A 26,009-nucleotide genomic window follows, 5' to 3' on the forward strand; every position below is an offset into this window, starting at 1 on the left:
TTAAATTTTTAAATTTTTAAATTTAAAGTTTTATAATTAAATTTTTAAAATTTATTATTTAAATTTTTAAATTTTAAATTTAAATTTTTAAATTTTAAAATTTAAAATTTTAATAATTAAATTTTTAAAATTTAGTATTTTAATTTTTAAATTTTAAAATTTAAAATTTTAATAATTAAATTTTAAAAATTTAGTATTTAAATTTTTTAATTTTAAAATTTAAAATTTTAATAATTAAATTTTTAAAATTTAGTATTTAAATTTTTAAATTTTAATATTTAAAATTTTAATAACTAAATTTTTATATTTTAAAATTTAAAGTTTTAATAATTAAATTTTTAAAATTTGGTATTTAAATTTTTAAATTTGAAAATTTAAAATTTTAATAATTAAATTTTTAAAATTTGGTATTTAAATTTTTAAATTTTTAAATTTAAAGTTTTATAATTAAATTTTTAAAATTTATTATTTAAATTTTTAAATTTTAAATTTAAATTTTTAAATTTTAAAATTTAAAATTTTAATAATTAAATTTTTAAAATTTAGTATTTAAATTTTTATTTTTTAAAATTTAAAGTTTTAATAATTAAATTTTAAAAATTTAGTATTTAAATTTTTTAATTTTAAAATTTAAAGTTTTAATAATTAAATTTTTAAAATTTAGTATATAAATTTTTACATTTTAAAATTTGAAATTTTAATAATTAAATTTTTAAAATTTAGTATATAAATTTTTAAATTTTAAAATTTGAAATTTTAATAATAAAATTTTTAAAATTTAGTATTTAAATTTTTTAATTTTAAAATTTAAAGTTTTAATAATTAAATTTTTAAACTTTAGTATTAAAATTTTTAAATTTGAAAATTTAAAATTTTAATAATTAAATTTTTAAAATTTAGTATTTAAATTTTTAAATTTTTAAATTTTAAGTTTTATAATTAAATTTTTAAAATTTATTATTTAAATTTTTAAATTTTAAAATTTAAATTTTTAAATTTTAAAATTTAAAATTTTAATAATTAAATTTTTAAAATTTAATATTTAAATTTTTAAATTTTAAAATTTAAAATTTTAATAATTAAATTTTAAAAATTTAGTATTTAAATTTTTTAATTTTAAAATTTAAAGTTTTAATAATTAAATTTTTAAAATTTAGTATTAAAATTTTTAAATTTTAAAATTTAAAATTTTAATAATTAAATTTTTAAAATTTGGTATTTAAATTTTTTAATTTTAAAATTTAAAGTTTTAATAATTAAATTTTTAAAATTTAGTATTTAAATTTTTAAATTTTAAAATTTAAAGTTTTATAATTAAATTTTTAAAATTTATTATTTAAATTTTTAAATTTTAAATTTTAAATTTTTAAATTTTAAAATTTAAATTTTTAAATTTTAATAATTGAAATTTTAATAATTAAATTTTTAAAATTTAGTATTAAAATTTTTAAATTTTAAAATTTAAAATTTTAATAATTAAATTTTTAAAATTTAGTATTTAAATTTTTATATTTTAAAATTTAAAGTTTTAATAATTAAATTTTAAAAATTTAGTATTTAAATTTTTTAATTTTAAAATTTAAAGTTTTAATAATTAAATTTTTAAAATTTAGTATATAAATTTTTACATTTTAAAATTTGAAATTTTAATAATTAAATTTTTAAAATTTAGTATATAAATTTTTAAATTTTAAAATTTGAAATTTTAATAATAAAATTTTTAAAATTTAGTATTTAAATTTTTAAATTTAAATTTTTAAATTTTAAAATTTGAAATTTTAATAATTAAATTTTTAAAATTTAGTATTTAAATTTTTAAATTTTAAAATTTAAAGTTTTATAATTAAATTTTTAAAATTTATTATTTAAATTTTTAAATTTTAAAATTTAAATTTTTGAATTTTAAAATTTAAAATTTTAATAATTAAATTTTTAAAATTTAATATTTAAATTTTTAAATTTTAAAATTTAAAATTTTAATAATTAAATTTTAAAAATTTAGTATTTAAATTTTTTAATTTTAAAATTTAAAGTTTTAATAATTAAATTTTTAAAATTTAGTATTAAAATTTTTAAATTTTAAAATTTAAAATTTTAATAATTAAATTTTAAAAATTTAGTATTTAAATTTTTTAATTTTAAAATTTAAAGTTTTAATAATTAAATTTTTAAAATTTAGTATTAAAATTTTTAAATTTTAAAATTTAAAATTTTAATAATTAAATTTTTAAAATTTGGTATTTAAATTTTTTAATTTTAAAATTTAAAGTTTTAATAATTAAATTTTTAAAATTTAGTATTTAAATTTTTAAATTTTAAAATTTAAAGTTTTATAATTAAATTTTTAAAATTTATTATTTAAATTTTTAAATTTTAAAATTTAAATTTTTAAATTTTAAAATTTAAATTTTTAAATTTTAATAATTGAAATTTTAATAATTAAATTTTTAAAATTTAGTATTAAAATTTTTAAATTTTAAAATTTAAAATTTTAATAATTAAATTTTTAAAATTTAGTATTTAAATTTTTAAATTTGAATTTTTAAATTTTAAAATTTGAAATTTTAATAATTAAATTTTTAAAATTTTGTATTTAAATTTTTAAAATTTTAATTTTTAAAATTTAAATTTTTAAATTTTAAAATTTAAAATTTTAATAATTAAATTTTTAAAATTTAGTATTTAAATTTTTATATTTTAAAATTTAAAGTTTTAATAATTAAATTTTAAAAATTTAGTATTTAAATTTTTTAATTTTAAAATTTAAAGTTTTAATAATTAAATTTTTAAAATTTAGTATATAAATTTTCACATTTTAAAATTTGAAATTTTAATAATTAAATTTTTAAAATTTAGTATATAAATTTTTAAATTTTAAAATTTGAAATTTTAATAATAAAATTTTTAAAATTTAGTATTTAAATTTTTAAATTTAAATTTTTAAATTTTAAAATTTGAAATTTTAATAATTAAATTTTTAAAATTTAGTATTTAAATTTTTAAATTTTAAAATTTAAAGTTTTATAATTAAATTTTTAAAATTTATTATTTAAATTTTTAAATTTTAAAATTTAAATTTTTGAATTTTAAAATTTAAAATTTTAATAATTAAATTTTTAAAATTTAATATTTAAATTTTTAAATTTTAAAATTTAAAATTTTAATAATTAAATTTTAAAAATTTAGTATTTAAATTTTTTAATTTTAAAATTTAAAGTTTTAATAATTAAATTTTTAAAATTTAGTATTAAAATTTTTAAATTTTACAATTTAAAATTTTAATAATTAAATTTTTAAAATTTAGTATTTAAATTTTTAAATTTTAAAATTTAAAAATTTTAATAATTAAATTTTAAAAATTTAGTATTTAAATTTTTTAATTTTAAAATTTAAAGTTTTAATAATTAAATTTTTAAAATATAGTATTTAAATTTTTAAATTTTAAAATTTGAAATTTTAATAATTAAATTTTTAAAATTTAGTATTTAAATTTTTAAATTTATATTCTTAAATTTTAAAATTTGAAATTGTAATAATTAAATTTTTAAAATTTAGTATTTAAATTTTTAAATTTTTAATTTTTAAAATTTAAATTTTTTAATTTTAAAATTTAAAGTTTTAATAATTAAATTTTTAAAATTTAGTATTTAAATTTTTAAATTTTAAAATTTAAAATTTTAATAATTAAATTTTTAAAATTTAGTATATAAATTTTTAAATTTTAAACTTTGAAATTTTAATAATTAAATTTTTAAAATTTAGTATTTAAATTTTTAAATTTTACAATTTAAAATTTTAATAATTAAATTTTTAAAATTTAGTATATAAATTTTTAAATTTTAAACTTTGAAATTTTAATAATTAAATTTTTAAAATTTGGTATTTAAATTTTTTAATTTTAAAATTTAAAGTTTTAATAATTAAATTTTTAAAATTTAGTATTTAAATTTTTAAATTTTAAAATTTAAAGTTTTATAATTAAATTTTTAAAATTTATTATTTAAATTTTTAAATTTTAAAATTTAAATTTTTAAATTTTAAAATTTAAAATTTTAATAATTAAATTTTTAAAATTTAGTATTTAAATTTTTAAATTTTAAAATTTAAAATTTTAATAATTAAATTTTAAAAATTTAGTATTTAAATTTTTTAATTTTAAAATTTAAAGTTTTAATAATTAAATTTTTAAAATTTAGTATTAAAATTTTTAAATTTTACAATTTAAAATTTTAATAATTAAATTTTTAAAATTTAGTATTTAAATTTTTAAATTTTAAAATTTAAAATTTTAATAATTAAATTTTAAAAATTTAGTATTTAAATTTTTTAATTTTAAAATTTAAAGTTTTAATAATTAAATTTTTAAAATATAGTATTTAAATTTTTAAATTTTAAAATTTGAAATTTTAATAATTAAATTTTTAAAATTTAGTATTTAAATTTTTAAATTTATATTCTTAAATTTTAAAATTTGAAATTGTAATAATTAAATTTTTAAAATTTAGTATTTAAATTTTTAAATTTTTAATTTTTAAAATTTAAATTTTTAAATTTTAAAATTTAAAATTTTAATAATTAAATTTTTAAAATTTGTTATTTAAATTTTTAAATTTTAAAATTTAAAATTTTAATAATTAAATTTTTAAAATTTAGTATTTAAATTTTTTAATTTTAAAATTTAAAGTTTTAATAATTAAATTTTTAAACTTTAGTATTAAAATTTTTAAATTTGAAAATTTAAAATTTTAATAATTAAATTTTTAAAATTTAGTATTTAAATTTTTAAATTTTTAAATTTTAAGTTTTATAATTAAATTTTTAAAATTTATTATTTAAATTTTTAAATTTTAAAATTTAAATTTTTAAATTTTAAAATTTAAAATTTTAATAATTAAATTTTTAAAATTTAATATTTAAATTTTTAAATTTTAAAATTTAAAATTTTAATAATTAAATTTTAAAAATTTAGTATTTAAATTTTTTAATTTTAAAATTTAAAGTTTTAATAATTAAATTTTTAAAATATAGTATTTAAATTTTTAAATTTTAAAATTTGAAATTTTAATAATTAAATTTTTAAAATTTAGTATTTAAATTTTTAAATTTATATTCTTAAATTTTAAAATTTGAAATTGTAATAATTAAATTTTTAAAATTTAGTATTTAAATTTTTAAATTTTTAATTTTTAAAATTTAAATTTTTTAATTTTAAAATTTAAAGTTTTAATAATTAAATTTTTAAAATTTAGTATTAAAATTTTTAAATTTTACAATTTAAAATTTTAATAATTAAATTTTTAAAATTTAGTATTTAAATTTTTAAATTTTAAAATTTAAAAATTTTAATAATTAAATTTTAAAAATTTAGTATTTAAATTTTTTAATTTTAAAATTTAAAGTTTTAATAATTAAATTTTTAAAATATAGTATTTAAATTTTTAAATTTTAAAATTTGAAATTTTAATAATTAAATTTTTAAAATTTAGTATTTAAATTTTTAAATTTATATTCTTAAATTTTAAAATTTGAAATTGTAATAATTAAATTTTTAAAATTTAGTATTTAAATTTTTAAATTTTTAATTTTTAAAATTTAAATTTTTTAATTTTAAAATTTAAAGTTTTAATAATTAAATTTTTAAAATTTAGTATTTAAATTTTTAAATTTTAAAATTTAAAATTTTAATAATTAAATTTTTAAAATTTAGTATATAAATTTTTAAATTTTAAACTTTGAAATTTTAATAATTAAATTTTTAAAATTTAGTATTTAAATTTTTAAATTTTACAATTTAAAATTTTAATAATTAAATTTTTAAAATTTAGTATATAAATTTTTAAATTTTAAACTTTGAAATTTTAATAATTAAATTTTTAAAATTTGGTATTTAAATTTTTTAATTTTAAAATTTAAAGTTTTAATAATTAAATTTTTAAAATTTAGTATTTAAATTTTTAAATTTTAAAATTTAATGTTTTATAATTAAATTTTTAAAATTTATTATTTAAATTTTTAAATTTTAAAATTTAAATTTTTAAATTTTAAAATTTAAAATTTTAATAATTAAATTTTTAAAATTTAGTATTTAAATTTTTAAATTTTAAAATTTAAAATTTTAATAATTAAATTTTAAAAATTTAGTATTTAAATTTTTTAATTTTAAAATTTAAAGTTTTAATAATTAAATTTTTAAAATTTAGTATTAAAATTTTTAAATTTTACAATTTAAAATTTTAATAATTAAATTTTTAAAATTTAGTATTTAAATTTTTAAATTTTAAAATTTAAAATTTTAATAATTAAATTTTAAAAATTTAGTATTTAAATTTTTTAATTTTAAAATTTAAAGTTTTAATAATTAAATTTTTAAAATATAGTATTTAAATTTTTAAATTTTAAAATTTGAAATTTTAATAATTAAATTTTTAAAATTTAGTATTTAAATTTTTAAATTTATATTCTTAAATTTTAAAATTTGAAATTGTAATAATTAAATTTTTAAAATTTAGTATTTAAATTTTTAAATTTTTAATTTTTAAAATTTAAATTTTTAAATTTTAAAATTTAAAATTTTAATAATTAAATTTTTAAAATTTGGTATTTAAATTTTTAAATTTTAAAATTTAAAATTTTAATAATTAAATTTTTAAAATTTAGTATTTAAATTTTTTAATTTTAAAATTTAAAGTTTTAATAATTAAATTTTTAAACTTTAGTATTAAAATTTTTAAATTTGAAAATTTAAAATTTTAATAATTAAATTTTTAAAATTTAGTATTTAAATTTTTAAATTTTTAAATTTTAAGTTTTATAATTAAATTTTTAAAATTTATTATTTAAATTTTTAAATTTTAAAATTTAAATTTTTAAATTTTAAAATTTAAAATTTTAATAATTAAATTTTTAAAATTTAATATTTAAATTTTTAAATTTTAAAATTTAAAATTTTAATAATTAAATTTTAAAAATTTAGTATTTAAATTTTTTAATTTTAAAATTTAAAGTTTTAATAATTAAATTTTTAAAATTTAGTATTAAAATTTTTAAATTTTAAAATTTAAAATTTTAATAATTAAATTTTTAAAATTTGGTATTTAAATTTTTTAATTTTAAAATTTAAAGTTTTAATAATTAAATTTTTAAAATTTAGTATTTAAATTTTTAAATTTTAAAATTTAAAGTTTTATAATTAAATTTTTAAAATTTATTATTTAAATTTTTAAATTTTAAATTTTAAATTTTTAAATTTTAAAATTTAAATTTTTAAATTTTAATAATTGAAATTTTAATAATTAAATTTTTAAAATTTAGTATTAAAATTTTTAAATTTTAAAATTTAAAATTTTAATAATTAAATTTTTAAAATTTAGTATTTAAATTTTTATATTTTAAAATTTAAAGTTTTAATAATTAAATTTTAAAAATTTAGTATTTAAATTTTTTAATTTTAAAATTTAAAGTTTTAATAATTAAATTTTTAAAATTTAGTATATAAATTTTTACATTTTAAAATTTGAAATTTTAATAATTAAATTTTTAAAATTTAGTATATAAATTTTTAAATTTTAAAATTTGAAATTTTAATAATAAAATTTTTAAAATTTAGTATTTAAATTTTTAAATTTAAATTTTTAAATTTTAAAATTTGAAATTTTAATAATTAAATTTTTAAAATTTAGTATTTAAATTTTTAAATTTTAAAATTTAAAGTTTTATAATTAAATTTTTAAAATTTATTATTTAAATTTTTAAATTTTAAAATTTAAATTTTTGAATTTTAAAATTTAAAATTTTAATAATTAAATTTTTAAAATTTAATATTTAAATTTTTAAATTTTAAAATTTAAAATTTTAATAATTAAATTTTAAAAATTTAGTATTTAAATTTTTTAATTTTAAAATTTAAAGTTTTAATAATTAAATTTTTAAAATTTAGTATTAAAATTTTTATATTTTAAAATTTAAAGTTTTAATAATTAAATTTTAAAAATTTGGTATTTAAATTTTTTAATTTTAAAATTTAAAGTTTTAATAATTAAATTTTTAAAATTTAGTATATAAATTTTTACATTTTAAAATTTGAAATTTTAATAATTAAATTTTTAAAATTTAGTATATAAATTTTTAAATTTTAAAATTTGAAATTTTAATAATAAAATTTTTAAAATTTAGTATTTAAATTTTTAAATTTAAATTTTTAAATTTTAAAATTTGAAATTTTAATAATTAAATTTTTAAAATTTAGTATTTAAATTTTTAAATTTTAAAATTTAAAGTTTTATAATTAAATTTTTAAAATTTATTATTTAAATTTTTAAATTTTAAAATTTAAATTTTTGAATTTTAAAATTTAAAATTTTAATAATTAAATTTTTAAAATTTAATATTTAAATTTTTAAATTTTAAAATTTAAAATTTTAATAATTAAATTTTAAAAATTTAGTATTTAAATTTTTTAATTTTAAAATTTAAAGTTTTAATAATTAAATTTTTAAAATTTAGTATTAAAATTTTTAAATTTTACAATTTAAAATTTTAATAATTAAATTTTTAAAATTTAGTATTTAAATTTTTAAATTTTAAAATTTAAAAATTTTAATAATTAAATTTTAAAAATTTAGTATTTAAATTTTTTAATTTTAAAATTTAAAGTTTTAATAATTAAATTTTTAAAATATAGTATTTAAATTTTTAAATTTTAAAATTTGAAATTTTAATAATTAAATTTTTAAAATTTAGTATTTAAATTTTTAAATTTATATTCTTAAATTTTAAAATTTGAAATTGTAATAATTAAATTTTTAAAATTTAGTATTTAAATTTTTAAATTTTTAATTTTTAAAATTTAAATTTTTTAATTTTAAAATTTAAAGTTTTAATAATTAAATTTTTAAAATTTAGTATTTAAATTTTTAAATTTTAAAATTTAAAATTTTAATAATTAAATTTTTAAAATTTAGTATATAAATTTTTAAATTTTAAACTTTGAAATTTTAATAATTAAATTTTTAAAATTTAGTATTTAAATTTTTAAATTTTACAATTTAAAATTTTAATAATTAAATTTTTAAAATTTAGTATATAAATTTTTAAATTTTAAACTTTGAAATTTTAATAATTAAATTTTTAAAATTTGGTATTTAAATTTTTTAATTTTAAAATTTAAAGTTTTAATAATTAAATTTTTAAAATTTAGTATTTAAATTTTTAAATTTTAAAATTTAAAGTTTTATAATTAAATTTTTAAAATTTATTATTTAAATTTTTAAATTTTAAAATTTAAATTTTTAAATTTTAAAATTTAAAATTTTAATAATTAAATTTTTAAAATTTAGTATTTAAATTTTTAAATTTTAAAATTTAAAATTTTAATAATTAAATTTTAAAAATTTAGTATTTAAATTTTTTAATTTTAAAATTTAAAGTTTTAATAATTAAATTTTTAAAATTTAGTATTAAAATTTTTAAATTTTACAATTTAAAATTTTAATAATTAAATTTTTAAAATTTAGTATTTAAATTTTTAAATTTTAAAATTTAAAATTTTAATAATTAAATTTTAAAAATTTAGTATTTAAATTTTTTAATTTTAAAATTTAAAGTTTTAATAATTAAATTTTTAAAATATAGTATTTAAATTTTTAAATTTTAAAATTTGAAATTTTAATAATTAAATTTTTAAAATTTAGTATTTAAATTTTTAAATTTATATTCTTAAATTTTAAAATTTGAAATTGTAATAATTAAATTTTTAAAATTTAGTATTTAAATTTTTAAATTTTTAATTTTTAAAATTTAAATTTTTAAATTTTAAAATTTAAAATTTTAATAATTAAATTTTTAAAATTTGGTATTTAAATTTTTAAATTTTAAAATTTAAAATTTTAATAATTAAATTTTTAAAATTTAGTATTTAAATTTTTTAATTTTAAAATTTAAAGTTTTAATAATTAAATTTTTAAACTTTAGTATTAAAATTTTTAAATTTGAAAATTTAAAATTTTAATAATTAAATTTTTAAAATTTAGTATTTAAATTTTTAAATTTTTAAATTTTAAGTTTTATAATTAAATTTTTAAAATTTATTATTTAAATTTTTAAATTTTAAAATTTAAATTTTTAAATTTTAAAATTTAAAATTTTAATAATTAAATTTTTAAAATTTAATATTTAAATTTTTAAATTTTAAAATTTAAAATTTTAATAATTAAATTTTAAAAATTTAGTATTTAAATTTTTTAATTTTAAAATTTAAAGTTTTAATAATTAAATTTTTAAAATATAGTATTTAAATTTTTAAATTTTAAAATTTGAAATTTTAATAATTAAATTTTTAAAATTTAGTATTTAAATTTTTAAATTTATATTCTTAAATTTTAAAATTTGAAATTGTAATAATTAAATTTTTAAAATTTAGTATTTAAATTTTTAAATTTTTAATTTTTAAAATTTAAATTTTTTAATTTTAAAATTTAAAGTTTTAATAATTAAATTTTTAAAATTTAGTATTAAAATTTTTAAATTTTACAATTTAAAATTTTAATAATTAAATTTTTAAAATTTAGTATTTAAATTTTTAAATTTTAAAATTTAAAAATTTTAATAATTAAATTTTAAAAATTTAGTATTTAAATTTTTTAATTTTAAAATTTAAAGTTTTAATAATTAAATTTTTAAAATATAGTATTTAAATTTTTAAATTTTAAAATTTGAAATTTTAATAATTAAATTTTTAAAATTTAGTATTTAAATTTTTAAATTTATATTCTTAAATTTTAAAATTTGAAATTGTAATAATTAAATTTTTAAAATTTAGTATTTAAATTTTTAAATTTTTAATTTTTAAAATTTAAATTTTTTAATTTTAAAATTTAAAGTTTTAATAATTAAATTTTTAAAATTTAGTATTTAAATTTTTAAATTTTAAAATTTAAAATTTTAATAATTAAATTTTTAAAATTTAGTATATAAATTTTTAAATTTTAAACTTTGAAATTTTAATAATTAAATTTTTAAAATTTAGTATTTAAATTTTTAAATTTTACAATTTAAAATTTTAATAATTAAATTTTTAAAATTTAGTATATAAATTTTTAAATTTTAAACTTTGAAATTTTAATAATTAAATTTTTAAAATTTGGTATTTAAATTTTTTAATTTTAAAATTTAAAGTTTTAATAATTAAATTTTTAAAATTTAGTATTTAAATTTTTAAATTTTAAAATTTAAAGTTTTATAATTAAATTTTTAAAATTTATTATTTAAATTTTTAAATTTTAAAATTTAAATTTTTAAATTTTAAAATTTAAAATTTTAATAATTAAATTTTTAAAATTTAGTATTTAAATTTTTAAATTTTAAAATTTAAAATTTTAATAATTAAATTTTAAAAATTTAGTATTTAAATTTTTTAATTTTAAAATTTAAAGTTTTAATAATTAAATTTTTAAAATTTAGTATTAAAATTTTTAAATTTTACAATTTAAAATTTTAATAATTAAATTTTTAAAATTTAGTATTTAAATTTTTAAATTTTAAAATTTAAAATTTTAATAATTAAATTTTAAAAATTTAGTATTTAAATTTTTTAATTTTAAAATTTAAAGTTTTAATAATTAAATTTTTAAAATATAGTATTTAAATTTTTAAATTTTAAAATTTGAAATTTTAATAATTAAATTTTTAAAATTTAGTATTTAAATTTTTAAATTTATATTCTTAAATTTTAAAATTTGAAATTGTAATAATTAAATTTTTAAAATTTAGTATTTAAATTTTTAAATTTTTAATTTTTAAAATTTAAATTTTTAAATTTTAAAATTTAAAATTTTAATAATTAAATTTTTAAAATTTGTTATTTAAATTTTTAAATTTTAAAATTTAAAATTTTAATAATTAAATTTTTAAAATTTAGTATTTAAATTTTTTAATTTTAAAATTTAAAGTTTTAATAATTAAATTTTTAAACTTTAGTATTAAAATTTTTAAATTTGAAAATTTAAAATTTTAATAATTAAATTTTTAAAATTTAGTATTTAAATTTTTAAATTTTTAAATTTTAAGTTTTATAATTAAATTTTTAAAATTTATTATTTAAATTTTTAAATTTTAAAATTTAAATTTTTAAATTTTAAAATTTAAAATTTTAATAATTAAATTTTTAAAATTTAATATTTAAATTTTTAAATTTTAAAATTTAAAATTTTAATAATTAAATTTTAAAAATTTAGTATTTAAATTTTTTAATTTTAAAATTTAAAGTTTTAATAATTAAATTTTTAAAATTTAGTATTAAAATTTTTAAATTTTAAAATTTAAAATTTTAATAATTAAATTTTTAAAATTTGGTATTTAAATTTTTTAATTTTAAAATTTAAAGTTTTAATAATTAAATTTTTAAAATTTAGTATTTAAATTTTTAAATTTTAAAATTTAAAGTTTTATAATTAAATTTTTAAAATTTATTATTTAAATTTTTAAATTTTAAATTTTAAATTTTTAAATTTTAAAATTTAAATTTTTAAATTTTAATAATTGAAATTTTAATAATTAAATTTTTAAAATTTAGTATTAAAATTTTTAAATTTTAAAATTTAAAATTTTAATAATTAAATTTTTAAAATTTAGTATTTAAATTTTTATATTTTAAAATTTAAAGTTTTAATAATTAAATTTTAAAAATTTAGTATTTAAATTTTTTAATTTTAAAATTTAAAGTTTTAATAATTAAATTTTTAAAATTTAGTATATAAATTTTTACATTTTAAAATTTGAAATTTTAATAATTAAATTTTTAAAATTTAGTATATAAATTTTTAAATTTTAAAATTTGAAATTTTAATAATAAAATTTTTAAAATTTAGTATTTAAATTTTTAAATTTAAATTTTTAAATTTTAAAATTTGAAATTTTAATAATTAAATTTTTAAAATTTAGTATTTAAATTTTTAAATTTTAAAATTTAAAGTTTTATAATTAAATTTTTAAAATTTATTATTTAAATTTTTAAATTTTAAAATTTAAATTTTTGAATTTTAAAATTTAAAATTTTAATAATTAAATTTTTAAAATTTAATATTTAAATTTTTAAATTTTAAAATTTAAAATTTTAATAATTAAATTTTAAAAATTTAGTATTTAAATTTTTTAATTTTAAAATTTAAAGTTTTAATAATTAAATTTTTAAAATTTAGTATTAAAATTTTTAAATTTTAAAATTTAAAATTTTAATAATTAAATTTTAAAAATTTAGTATTTAAATTTTTTAATTTTAAAATTTAAAGTTTTAATAATTAAATTTTTAAAATTTAGTATTAAAATTTTTAAATTTTAAAATTTAAAATTTTAATAATTAAATTTTTAAAATTTGGTATTTAAATTTTTTAATTTTAAAATTTAAAGTTTTAATAATTAAATTTTTAAAATTTAGTATTTAAATTTTTAAATTTTAAAATTTAAAGTTTTATAATTAAATTTTTAAAATTTATTATTTAAATTTTTAAATTTTAAAATTTAAATTTTTAAATTTTAAAATTTAAATTTTTAAATTTTAATAATTGAAATTTTAATAATTAAATTTTTAAAATTTAGTATTAAAATTTTTAAATTTTAAAATTTAAAATTTTAATAATTAAATTTTTAAAATTTAGTATTTAAATTTTTAAATTTGAATTTTTAAATTTTAAAATTTGAAATTTTAATAATTAAATTTTTAAAATTTTGTATTTAAATTTTTAAAATTTTAATTTTTAAAATTTAAATTTTTAAATTTTAAAATTTAAAATTTTAATAATTAAATTTTTAAAATTTAGTATTTAAATTTTTATATTTTAAAATTTAAAGTTTTAATAATTAAATTTTAAAAATTTAGTATTTAAATTTTTTAATTTTAAAATTTAAAGTTTTAATAATTAAATTTTTAAAATTTAGTATATAAATTTTTACATTTTAAAATTTGAAATTTTAATAATTAAATTTTTAAAATTTAGTATATAAATTTTTAAATTTTAAAATTTGAAATTTTAATAATAAAATTTTTAAAATTTAGTATTTAAATTTTTAAATTTAAATTTTTAAATTTTAAAATTTGAAATTTTAATAATTAAATTTTTAAAATTTAGTATTTAAATTTTTAAATTTTAAAATTTAAAGTTTTATAATTAAATTTTTAAAATTTATTATTTAAATTTTTAAATTTTAAAATTTAAATTTTTGAATTTTAAAATTTAAAATTTTAATAATTAAATTTTTAAAATTTAATATTTAAATTTTTAAATTTTAAAATTTAAAATTTTAATAATTAAATTTTAAAAATTTAGTATTTAAATTTTTTAATTTTAAAATTTAAAGTTTTAATAATTAAATTTTTAAAATTTAGTATTAAAATTTTTAAATTTTACAATTTAAAATTTTAATAATTAAATTTTTAAAATTTAGTATTTAAATTTTTAAATATTAAAATTTAAAATTTTAATAATTAAATTTTAAAAATTTAGTATTTAAATTTTTTAATTTTAAAATTTAAAGTTTTAATAATTAAATTTTTAAAATATAGTATTTAAATTTTTAAATTTTAAAATTTGAAATTTTAATAATTAAATTTTTAAAATTTAGTATTTAAATTTTTAAATTTATATTCTTAAATTTTAAAATTTGAAATTGTAATAATTAAATTTTTAAAATTTAGTATTTAAATTTTTAAATTTTTAATTTTTAAAATTTAAATTTTTAAATTTTAAAATTTAAAATTTTAATAATTAAATTTTTAAAATTTGGTATTTAAATTTTTAAATTTTAAAATTTAAAATTTTAATAATTAAATTTTTAAAATTTAGTATTTAAATTTTTTAATTTTAAAATTTAAAGTTTTAATAATTAAATTTTTAAAATTTAGTATTTAAATTTTTAAATTTTAAAATTTAAAATTTTAATAATTAAATTTTTAAAATTTAGTATATAAATTTTTAAATTTTAAACTTTGAAATTTTAATAATTAAATTTTTAAAATTTAGTATTTAAATTTTTAAATTTTAAAATTTAAAATTTTAATAATTAAATTTTAAAAATTTAGTATTTAAATTTTTTAATTTTAAAATTTAAAGTTTTAATAATTAAATTTTTAAAATTTAGTATATAAATTTTTACATTTTAAAATTTGAAATTTTAATAATTAAATTTTTAAAATTTAGTATATAAATTTTTAAATTTTAAAATTTGAAATTTTAATAATAAAATTTTTAAAATTTAGTATTTAAATTTTTAAATTTAAATTTTTAAATTTTAAAATTTGAAATTTTAATAATTAAATTTTTAAAATTTAGTATTTAAATTTTTAAATTTTAAAATTTAAAGTTTTATAATTAAATTTTTAAAATTTATTATTTAAATTTTTAAATTTTAAAATTTAAATTTTTGAATTTTAAAATTTAAAATTTTAATAATTAAATTTTTAAAATTTAATATTTAAATTTTTAAATTTTAAAATTTAAAATTTTAATAATTAAATTTTAAAAATTTAGTATTTAAATTTTTTAATTTTAAAATTTAAAGTTTTAATAATTAAATTTTTAAAATTTAGTATTAAAATTTTTAAATTTTAAAATTTATAATTTTAATAATTAAATTTTAAAAATTTAGTATTTAAATTTTTTAATTTTAAAATTTAAAGTTTTAATAATTAAATTTTTAAAATTTAGTATTAAAATTTTTAAATTTTAAAATTTAAAATTTTAATAATTAAATTTTTAAAATTTGGTATTTAAATTTTTTAATTTTAAAATTTAAAGTTTTAATAATTAAATTTTTAAAATTTAGTATTTAAATTTTTAAATTTTAAAATTTAAAGTTTTATAATTAAATTTTTAAAATTTATTATTTAAATTTTTAAATTTTAAAATTTAAATTTTTAAATTTTAAAATTTAAATTTTTAAATTTTAATAATTGAAATTTTAATAATTAAATTTTTAAAATTTAGTATTAAAATTTTTAAATTTTAAAATTTAAAATTTTAATAATTAAATTTTTAAAATTTAGTATTTAAATTTTTAAATTTGAATTTTTAAATTTTAAAATTTGAAATTTTAATAATTAAATTTTTAAAATTTTGTATTTAAATTTTTAAAATTTTAATTTTTAAAATTTAAATTTTTAAATTTTAAAATTTAAAATTTTAATAATTAAATTTTTAAAATTTAGTATTTAAATTTTTATATTTTAAAATTTAAAGTTTTAATAATTAAATTTTAAAAATTTAGTATTTAAATTTTTTAATTTTAAAATTTAAAGTTTTAATAATTAAATTTTTAAAATTTAGTATATAAATTTTTACATTTTAAAATTTGAAATTTTAATAATTAAATTTTTAAAATTTAGTATATAAATTTTTAAATTTTAAAATTTGAAATTTTAATAATAAAATTTTTAAAATTTAGTATTTAAATTTTTAAATTTAAATTTTTAAATTTTAAAATTTGAAATTTTAATAATTAAATTTTTAAAATTTAGTATTTAAATTTTTAAATTTTAAAATTTAAAGTTTTATAATTAAATTTTTAAAATTTATTATTTAAATTTTTAAATTTTAAAATTTAAATTTTTGAATTTTAAAATTTAAAATTTTAATAATTAAATTTTTAAAATTTAATATTTAAATTTTTAAATTTTAAAATTTAAAATTTTAATAATTAAATTTTAAAAATTTAGTATTTAAATTTTTTAATTTTAAAATTTAAAGTTTTAATAATTAAATTTTTAAAATTTAGTATTAAAATTTTTAAATTTTACAATTTAAAATTTTAATAATTAAATTTTTAAAATTTAGTATTTAAATTTTTAAATATTAAAATTTAAAATTTTAATAATTAAATTTTAAAAATTTAGTATTTAAATTTTTTAATTTTAAAATTTAAAGTTTTAATAATTAAATTTTTAAAATATAGTATTTAAATTTTTAAATTTTAAAATTTGAAATTTTAATAATTAAATTTTTAAAATTTAGTATTTAAATTTTTAAATTTATATTCTTAAATTTTAAAATTTGAAATTGTAATAATTAAATTTTTAAAATTTAGTATTTAAATTTTTAAATTTTTAATTTTTAAAATTTAAATTTTTAAATTTTAAAATTTAAAATTTTAATAATTAAATTTTTAAAATTTGGTATTTAAATTTTTAAATTTTAAAATTTAAAATTTTAATAATTAAATTTTTAATATTTAGTATTTAAATTTTTTAATTTTAAAATTTAAAGTTTTAATAATTAAATTTTTAAAATTTAGTATTTAAATTTTTAAATTTTAAAATTTAAAATTTTAATAATTAAATTTTTAAAATTTAGTATATAAATTTTTAAATTTTAAACTTTGAAATTTTAATAATTAAATTTTTAAAATTTAGTATTTAAATTTTTAAATTTTACAATTTAAAATTTTAATAATTAAATTTTTAAAATTTAGTATATAAATTTTTAAATTTTAAACTTTGAAATTTTAATAATTAAATTTTTAAAATTTGGTATTTAAATTTTTTAATTTTAAAATTTAAAGTTTTAATAATTAAATTTTTAAAATTTAGTATTTAAATTTTTAAATTTTAAAATTTAAAGTTTTATAATTAAATTTTTAAAATTTATTATTTAAATTTTTAAATTTTAAAATTTAAATTTTTAAATTTTAAAATTTAAAATTTTAATAATTAAATTTTTAAAATTTAGTATTTAAATTTTTAAATTTTAAAATTTAAAATTTTAATAATTAAATTTTAAAAATTTAGTATTTAAATTTTTTAATTTTAAAATTTAAAGTTTTAATAATTAAATTTTTAAAATTTAGTATTAAAATTTTTAAATTTTACAATTTAAAATTTTATTAATTAAATTTTTAAAATTTAGTATTTAAATTTTTAAATTTTAAAATTTAAAATTTTAATAATTAAATTTTAAAAATTTAGTATTTAAATTTTTTAATTTTAAAATTTAAAGTTTTAATAATTAAATTTTTAAAATATAGTATTTAAATTTTTAAATTTTAAAATTTGAAATTTTAATAATTAAATTTTTAAAATTTAGTATTTAAATTTTTAAATTTATATTCTTAAATTTTAAAATTTGAAATTGTAATAATTAAATTTTTAAAATTTAGTATTTAAATTTTTAAATTTTTAATTTTTAAAATTTAAATTATTAAATTTTAAAATTTAAAATTTTAATAATTAAATTTTTAAAATTTGGTATTTAAATTTTTAAATTTTAAAATTTAAAATTTTAATAATTAAATTTTTAAAATTTAGTATTTAAATTTTTTAATTTTAAAATTTAAAGTTTTAATAATTAAATTTTTAAAATTTAGTATTTAAATTTTTAAATTTTAAAATTTGAAATTTTAATAATTATATTTTTTAAATTTAGTATTTAAATTTTTAAATTTTAAAATTTAAAGTTTTAATAATTAAATTTTTAAAATTTATTATTTAAATTTTTAAATTTTAAAATTTAAATTTTTAAATTTTAAAATTTGAAATATTAATAATTAAATTTTTAAAATTTAGTATTTAAATTTTTAAATTTTAAAATGTAAATTTATAAATTTTAAAATTTGAAATTTTAATAATTAAATTTTTTAAATTTAGTATTTAAATTTTTAAATTTTAAAATTTAAAGTTTTAATAAATAAATTTTTAAAATTTAGTATTTAAATTTTTAAATTTGAATTTTTCAATTTTAAAATTTAAATTTTTAAATTTTAAAATTTGAAATATTAATAATTAAATTTTTAAAATTTAGTATTTAAATTTTTAAATTTTAAAATTTGAAATTTTAATAATTATATTTTTTAAATTTAGTATTTAAATTTTTAAATTTTAAAATTTAAAGTTTTAATAATTAAATTTTTAAAATTTAGTATTAAAATTTTTAAATTTTAAAATTTAAAATTTTAATAATTAAATTTTTAAAATTTAGTATTTAAATTTTTTAATTTTAAAATTTAAAGTTTTAATAATTAAATTTTTAAAATTTAGTATTTAAATTTTTAAATTTTAATATTTAAAATTTTAATAATTAAATTTTTAAAATTTATTATATAAATTTTTAAATTTTAAAATTTGAAATTTTAATAATTAAATTTTTAAAATTTAGTATATAAATTTTTAAATTTTAAAATTTGAAATTTTAATAATTAAATTTTTAAAATTTAGTATTTAAATTTTTAAATTAAAATTTTTAAATTTTAAAATTTGAAATTTTAATAATTAAATTTTTAAAATTTAGTATTTAAATTTTTAAATTTTAAAATTTAAAGTTTTATAATTAAATTTTTAAAATTTATTATTTAAATTTTTAAATTTTAAAATTTAAATTTTTAAATTTTAAAATTTAAAATTTTAATAATTAAATTTTTAAAATTTAGTATTTAAATTTTTAAATTTTAAAATTTAAAATTTTAATAATTAAATTTTAAAAATTTAGTATTTAAATTTTTTAATTTTAAAATTTAAAGTTTTAATAATTAAATTTTTAAAATTTAGTATTTAAATTTTTAAATTTTAAAATTTAAATTTTTAAATTTTAAAATTTAAATACTAAATTTTAAAAATTTAATTATTAAAATTTTAAATTTTAAAATTTAAAAATTTTAATACTTAATTTTAAAAATTTAATTATTAAAACTTTAAATTTTAAAGTTAAAAAATTTAAATACTAAATTTTTAAAATTTAATTATTAAAATTTTAAATTTTTAAATTTTAAAATTTAAAGTTTTATAATTAAATTTTTAAAATTTATTATTTAAATTTTTAAATTTTAAAATTTAAATTTTTAAATTTTAAAATTTAAAATTTTAATAATTAAATTTTTAAAATTTAGTATTTAAATTTTTAAATTTTAAAATTTAAAATTTTAATAATTAAATTTTAAAAATTTAGTATTTAAATTTTTTAATTTTAAAATTTAAAGTTTTAATAATTAAATTTTTAAAATTTAGTATTAAAATTTTTAAATTTTAAAATTTAAAATTTTAATAATTAAATTTTTAAAATTTAGTATTTAAATTTTTTAATTTTAAAATTTAAAGTTTTAATAATTAAATTTTTAAAATTTAGTATTTAAATTTTTAAATTTTAAAATTTGAAATTTTAATAATTAAATTTTTAAAATTTAGTATTTAAATTTTTAAATTTATATTTTTAAATTTTAAAATTTGAAATTGTAATAATTAAATTTTTAAAATTTATTATTTAAATTTTTAAATTTTTAATTTTTAAAATTTAAATTTTTAAATTTTAAAATTTGAAATTTTAATAATTAAATTTTTAAAATTTAGTATTTAAATTTTTAAATTTTTAAATTTTAAAATTTAAAATTTTAATAATTAAATTTTTAAAATTTAGTATTTAAATTTTTTAATTTTAAAATTTAAAGTTTTAATAATTAAATTTTTAAAATTTAGTATTTAAATTTTTAAATTTTAATATTTAAAATTTTAATAATTAAATTTTTAAAATTTGGTATATAAATTTTTAAATTTTAAAATTTGAAATTTTAATAATTAAATTTTTAAAATTTAGTATTTAAATTTTTAAATTTTAAAATTTGAAATTTTAATAATTAAATTTTTAAAATTTAGTATTTAAATTTTTAAATTTTAAAATTTAAAGTTTTAATAATTAAATTTTTAAAATTTATTATTTAAATTTTTAAATTTTAAAATTTAAATTTTTAAATTTTAAAATTTGAAATATTAATAATTAAATTTTTAAAATTTAGTATTTAAATTTTTAAATTTTAAAATATAAATTTTAAAATTTAAAGTTTTAATAATTAAATTTTTAAAATTTAGTATTTAAATTTTTAAATTTTAAAATTTAAATTTTTAAAATTTAAAATTTAAAATACTAATAATTAAATTTTTAAAATTTAGTATTTAAATTTTTAAATTTAAATTTTTAAATTTTTAAATTTTAAAATTTAAATTTTTAAATTTTAAAATTTGAAATTTTAATAATTATATTTTAAAATTTAGTATTTAAATTTTTAAATTTTTAATTTTTAAAATTTAAATTTTTTAATTTTAAAATTTAAAATTTTAATAATTAAATTTTTAAAATTAAAAAAATTGCCCCTCAAAAAGTCCTTTATGGGAGGAAGGATAGGGATTAAGGTTGGGGGTAGAGGTACTTCCAGGACTTATCGATAGCACTTAATATTCAGCTCCTTGAATTCTTTTAAGATTTTTCTCCAGTTTCTTGATCTTATCCTAAAGTATGCCGTATGCTTGGAATTGCAAATTGTGATTGCATTGAGTTGGAACGCTCGGATGGAATGGAGAGGTAAGATTGAGTTACGACATTCTATCCGTAGGCCTTATATAAGCCCACACAACTCTCAGAGTTCGACCATTAGTGACGAGTTCGACATTAATCGACTTACTTAGAAAGGAGAAAGTCTCAATTTTCTTATGTTCAATGAATTGCCGCAGGAACTCTGAAAGTTCTAAGGGGTACTATCTTACCCCTCTGGCGTTCCAACTATCGATATTAATTTGTTTCTCCATTGAATCCGAGGGATGGAACGGGATGCGAAACCAAATTCGGAAGAGCCCTAACAACCTGGTTAATTGTCGTTTGCAAGTTCTGTAGGATAAACACCGTATGTTCCTTCTGTCTGTCCTGATCGTTACATTACTCTTCTTTCATGTACTATTCTTGCTGCCGACTTTACACTTTCCAAAATAGCTAATTCCTCTGGAGTCAGTACCAATATCTCTTCCATATCTTTTATGTATTATTTCACACCTTTTTTTCTCTAGCTACTATACTAATTCCCCAATCCCATTCTTCACCGATGCATTCACAGAAATCTCCACAACTTGCTCATCATTTCCATAATTTCTCCAGACATATCCGCGAGGGCGTTGGCGGAAAGTACGGACGGTACCGGCAGAGGTCACGGCTACCACCTCCGGCAGAGGTCACGGCTACCACCTCCGGCAGAGGCCACAACTGCCACCCCTGTCAGAAGGAGCGTGGGTGGGAGGTGCGAGTACGACGAGAGTCATGCTATTCTTATCCCGACGGCTAAATTATAATGTTGACACTCTAATTTGGAAATTGTTTCGGATTTGACTAAGGATCTCGATATTTATTGTCCTTACGACGACTTGTGTCTTTTAATGAGAATAAATAATTTTGAAACAATATTGACACTAATAATACCTACATGTTAAGCCTATCGCGGGCAAATTTTCGGGCTTGTCTGTAAATTTGCATAACAAACAGTGATAGATGAGGATTGTTCTTTCCTTAATTTGTCAATAACGAGAATTAAATTAATAATCACAACGGAACAACCAACAACAGATACATCCCGCCCATTCATAAACTTGTCACTAATGGTCGAACTCTGGGAGTTGTGTGGGCTTATATAAGGCCTACTGATAGAATGTCGTAACTCAATTTTATCTCCGCATTCCATCCGAGCGTTCCAACTCAATGCAATTGAGCACTGACTCTCAGAGTTCGACCATTAGTGACAAGTTCCACATTAATCGACTTGCCTAGAAAGGAGGAACTCTCAATTCTCTTATGATCAATGAATTGCCGCAGGAACTCTGAGAGTTCTAAGGGATACTGTCTTACCCCTCTGGCGTTCCAACTATCGATATTAATTTGTTTCTCCATTGAATCCGAGATAAGGAACGGGATGCGAAACCAAATTTGGAAGAGTCCTAACAACCTGATTAATTGTCGTTTGCAAGTTCTATAGGATTAACACCGTATCACTGGATCTTAATTTAGGAGGTACTACAAAGACTTATCGATAGCACTTAATGTTCAGCTCTTTGATTTCGCCTAAAAGTTGTCTCCAGTTTCTTGATCTCATTCCTAAGGTCAGGTTTACGGAAACAACTTAAACAACTGATGTTCTAGAAATTTCGTCCTGTTCGTTGGCCGTTCTTATCTGTTTAGCAATTGTGGTGTTTTTGAGCACTGGCGTCCACATTTTATCTAGCTTCAATACTTCTTTTTTTCTGTTGAACTTATTTTCGTGTTTACGGATTTCTTTTGCTTTCCTAATCATTCTGTTTTGATATCCAGTTGTCAAGGTAAGCAATTGTTTATCTTGGAATTTTAACTTATGATTTCCATCTGACAGTGCTTGCTCAGCTTCAGTAGACTTGTGTGATTGTCCTAGGATACAGTTTCGTTTGTGTTCCTTAATAACCCCCACTTTCCTAAGCTGACGAAAGATTAATTTTTCGCTTATAAGTCAGTACGACTGGTGATACCGGGTCATTCGGGTTAAAAGGAGTGGACGTTGTTTCCATCTACATCTGAGAGACTGGTACTGGTGTGGCTCTTTGCCCTCTTTTATTGTTGTCACTTACCTTAAGGTGAGGGTTAGCTGAGTCAGTAGTAGTTGGATTTGAGCCGCTTGTTCCTTAACGGTCTCTTCCATGTCCTTTAATTGAGTCACCATCGCCTTTAATTTTGTATCTGTTGTTGGTTGTTCCGATGTGATTATTAATTTATTAATTCCCGTTGTTGACAAATTAATGGAAGAACAATCCTCACCTATCAGTGAAGACGGCACAGCATATCCCAATGTGGTAATTATCTCTCCGACATCAGAATTTGCCATATAAATTTATGAACAAGGCCGAAAATTTGCCCACTGAAGACGTCAATGTGGTAATTAGGTCTCCGACAACAGAAGTTGCCATTCATATTTACGAACAAGGCCGAAAATTTGCCCATCAGGCAGGCTTAACATGTAGATATTATTAGTTTCAATATTTCAAAATTATTTACTCTCATTAAACTTTATTTAACATTCATGTGTCAAAGAAAAATATTTGTCCAAAAGAAAAAGATCATTGATACTTACCACTATCTCTTAATTTACAATGTCACCCATTTGAATTCCCCTGGGTAGTACTGGTAGATGGTTCTTCTTTTTTTCTTTATTTTGAATAATGACATTTGTTAAGGTACGTAACTGGTCTGTAGGAATAAACAGATCATCCTTTTATTTCTATCATCATTCGAGGAGTCCTTGGTGTCTGGATCAATGTCGTTGTATATGTCTAAGTGCCCCAAACATTGCTCATAGCTGTACTACATGAACTCAAACATCATAATGCATAACACATTCATGGAAATACAAAGTTACTTCCATATATAAACTCCCTAATTATCACTCATAAGGGAAGAAAATGCAAAAATGTGGATTGTAACAGTAGGGCTAAAAACTAACACTAATCATGGGCACAGGAGAGGAAAACGAACTGGAAAAGCTTCCAATTTATACTAAACAGGTCGCTCACAAACATACCAAAGATCGAAACTTTTAAGGAGATTGGCCACGCAGTGGACGACTTTTAAAACCAAATTACAGACGCTTTTGATAGCACCACGACGTCACCAATAATACTCCGAAACTTCCACGACATCCCTGAAAATCGAAAATAGAAGACTGAGGAGACAATATGCGAGGAACTATTTCGACCAAGATATTTACAGCTTGAATGACCACAGCCAACACCTCAAAAAGGTACTGAAAGATGTCAGGCAAGACTTCTGAGAAAAGAAGCTCTCCACGAAAAATCAAACTTCATGGCAAATGCAAAGAGCCTTAAGGAGGGAACAGCCTATTTCAATACACGGCCCAAATGGAATAGTCTACCAGCGGAAACATCATCATCGCCCAATTCGCAGATGGCACAGCTCTAGAGACCAGCTAGGGAAACACTGGAGTGATCCAAAGACGTCTTCAGACTGCCATGGATGACATCCGTAAATGGTGCGTCAAGTGGTAAATCGGGTGTCAAGCAATCCTCTTCCAAAAAAGAAAACTGCCCACAGCAGAAAACATCAGCATGGATGGAAATGAGGTGAAGTGGACAAAGGATGCCAAATACCTCGTGGTTCAACCAGATTCCAAGCTGACCTGGCAATTGAACACGAAATGACTCAAAAAGCAGCCATGGCAAAGCGTACCACTGCTGTGCAAAAAGAGCAAAATGAAACATTTGCAAACATAGCAAATATCAAAACTTTTAAGGAGATTTGCCACGTAATGGGGGACTTTCAAATTACGGACGCGTTTGAAAATAACACTACGATGTCGTCAATAACGCTCCAAAACTTATACGACATCCCTGAAAATATCATAAACTTCATGTTCAAAAATAGGAGACTGAGGAGACGATATGCGAGGAACCATTGCGACCAAGAAATTTACAGCTTGAATGACCACAGCCAACACCTCAAAAGGGTACTGAAAGACTTCAGGCAAGGCGTCTGAGAAAAGAAGCTCAAAGAGTTCTCCACGAAAAATCACACAGCATGGCAAATGATCCATTAAGAAGAGAGAAAACTGCCATTCACTCAATACACGGCCCAAATGGAATAGTGTACCAGGACGAAGAAATAGCGGAGGCCTTCTTCGACACCATGGAAAACAAATGCAGATTATATGAGTTTGAGGGCGAAGATGACGATAACACTGAAACAGTGAACTATACAGATAGAGAAATACAGAACAAAGCACCTACCTCTGGAGACATAAAACCAACTTCACTCAAAAAGTTGCTGGTCATTGTCAACAATCTCAAACCTACAAATGCAATGATCAAAAGCCTCTCCAAAAAAGCCTTTTGTAACCTCTTAAAAATAAATAATAGCATCGCCCAATTCGCAGATGACACGGCTCCTGAGACCAGCTTGCGAAACACTGGAGTCATCCAAAGACGCCTTCAGACTGCCATGGATGACATCCGTAAATGGTGCGTCAAGTGGTAAATGCAGTGTCAAGCAATACTCTTCCAAAACAGAAGATTGACCGCAACAGAAAACATAACCAAGACACATTATATTAGCAGTCATATTCACTGAAATAATCTTGATTTACAAAATTCTGTGCAACTTCTGTTTATTGTTGCTTTGTATGTTATTTAACAGTATTTTATAACTAAATTATGTCTTTTGCATTCTACTTTATTGTTGCTGTATATT

General features: G+C 9.8%; 1 protein-coding gene across 1 annotated transcript; it reads right to left on the bottom strand.

The window, feature by feature from the left end:
• Positions 1-22,902: 22,902 nt before the first annotated feature.
• LOC126266392 (uncharacterized) lies at positions 22,903-23,472 on the bottom strand. Its single transcript, XM_049970296.1, has 2 exons — positions 23,381-23,472; positions 22,903-23,227 (listed from the first exon to the last, which is right to left on the bottom strand). The coding sequence occupies exons 1-2, from the start codon at positions 23,470-23,472 to the stop codon at positions 22,903-22,905; spliced, it is 417 nt and encodes a 138-aa protein (XP_049826253.1).
• Between the last annotated feature and the right edge of the window lie 2,537 nt (positions 23,473-26,009).

The sequence above is a fragment of the Aethina tumida genome, chromosome 8 (genome assembly GCF_024364675.1).
Source record: "Aethina tumida isolate Nest 87 chromosome 8, icAetTumi1.1, whole genome shotgun sequence".
Lineage (NCBI taxonomy): Eukaryota > Metazoa > Arthropoda > Insecta > Coleoptera > Nitidulidae > Aethina > Aethina tumida.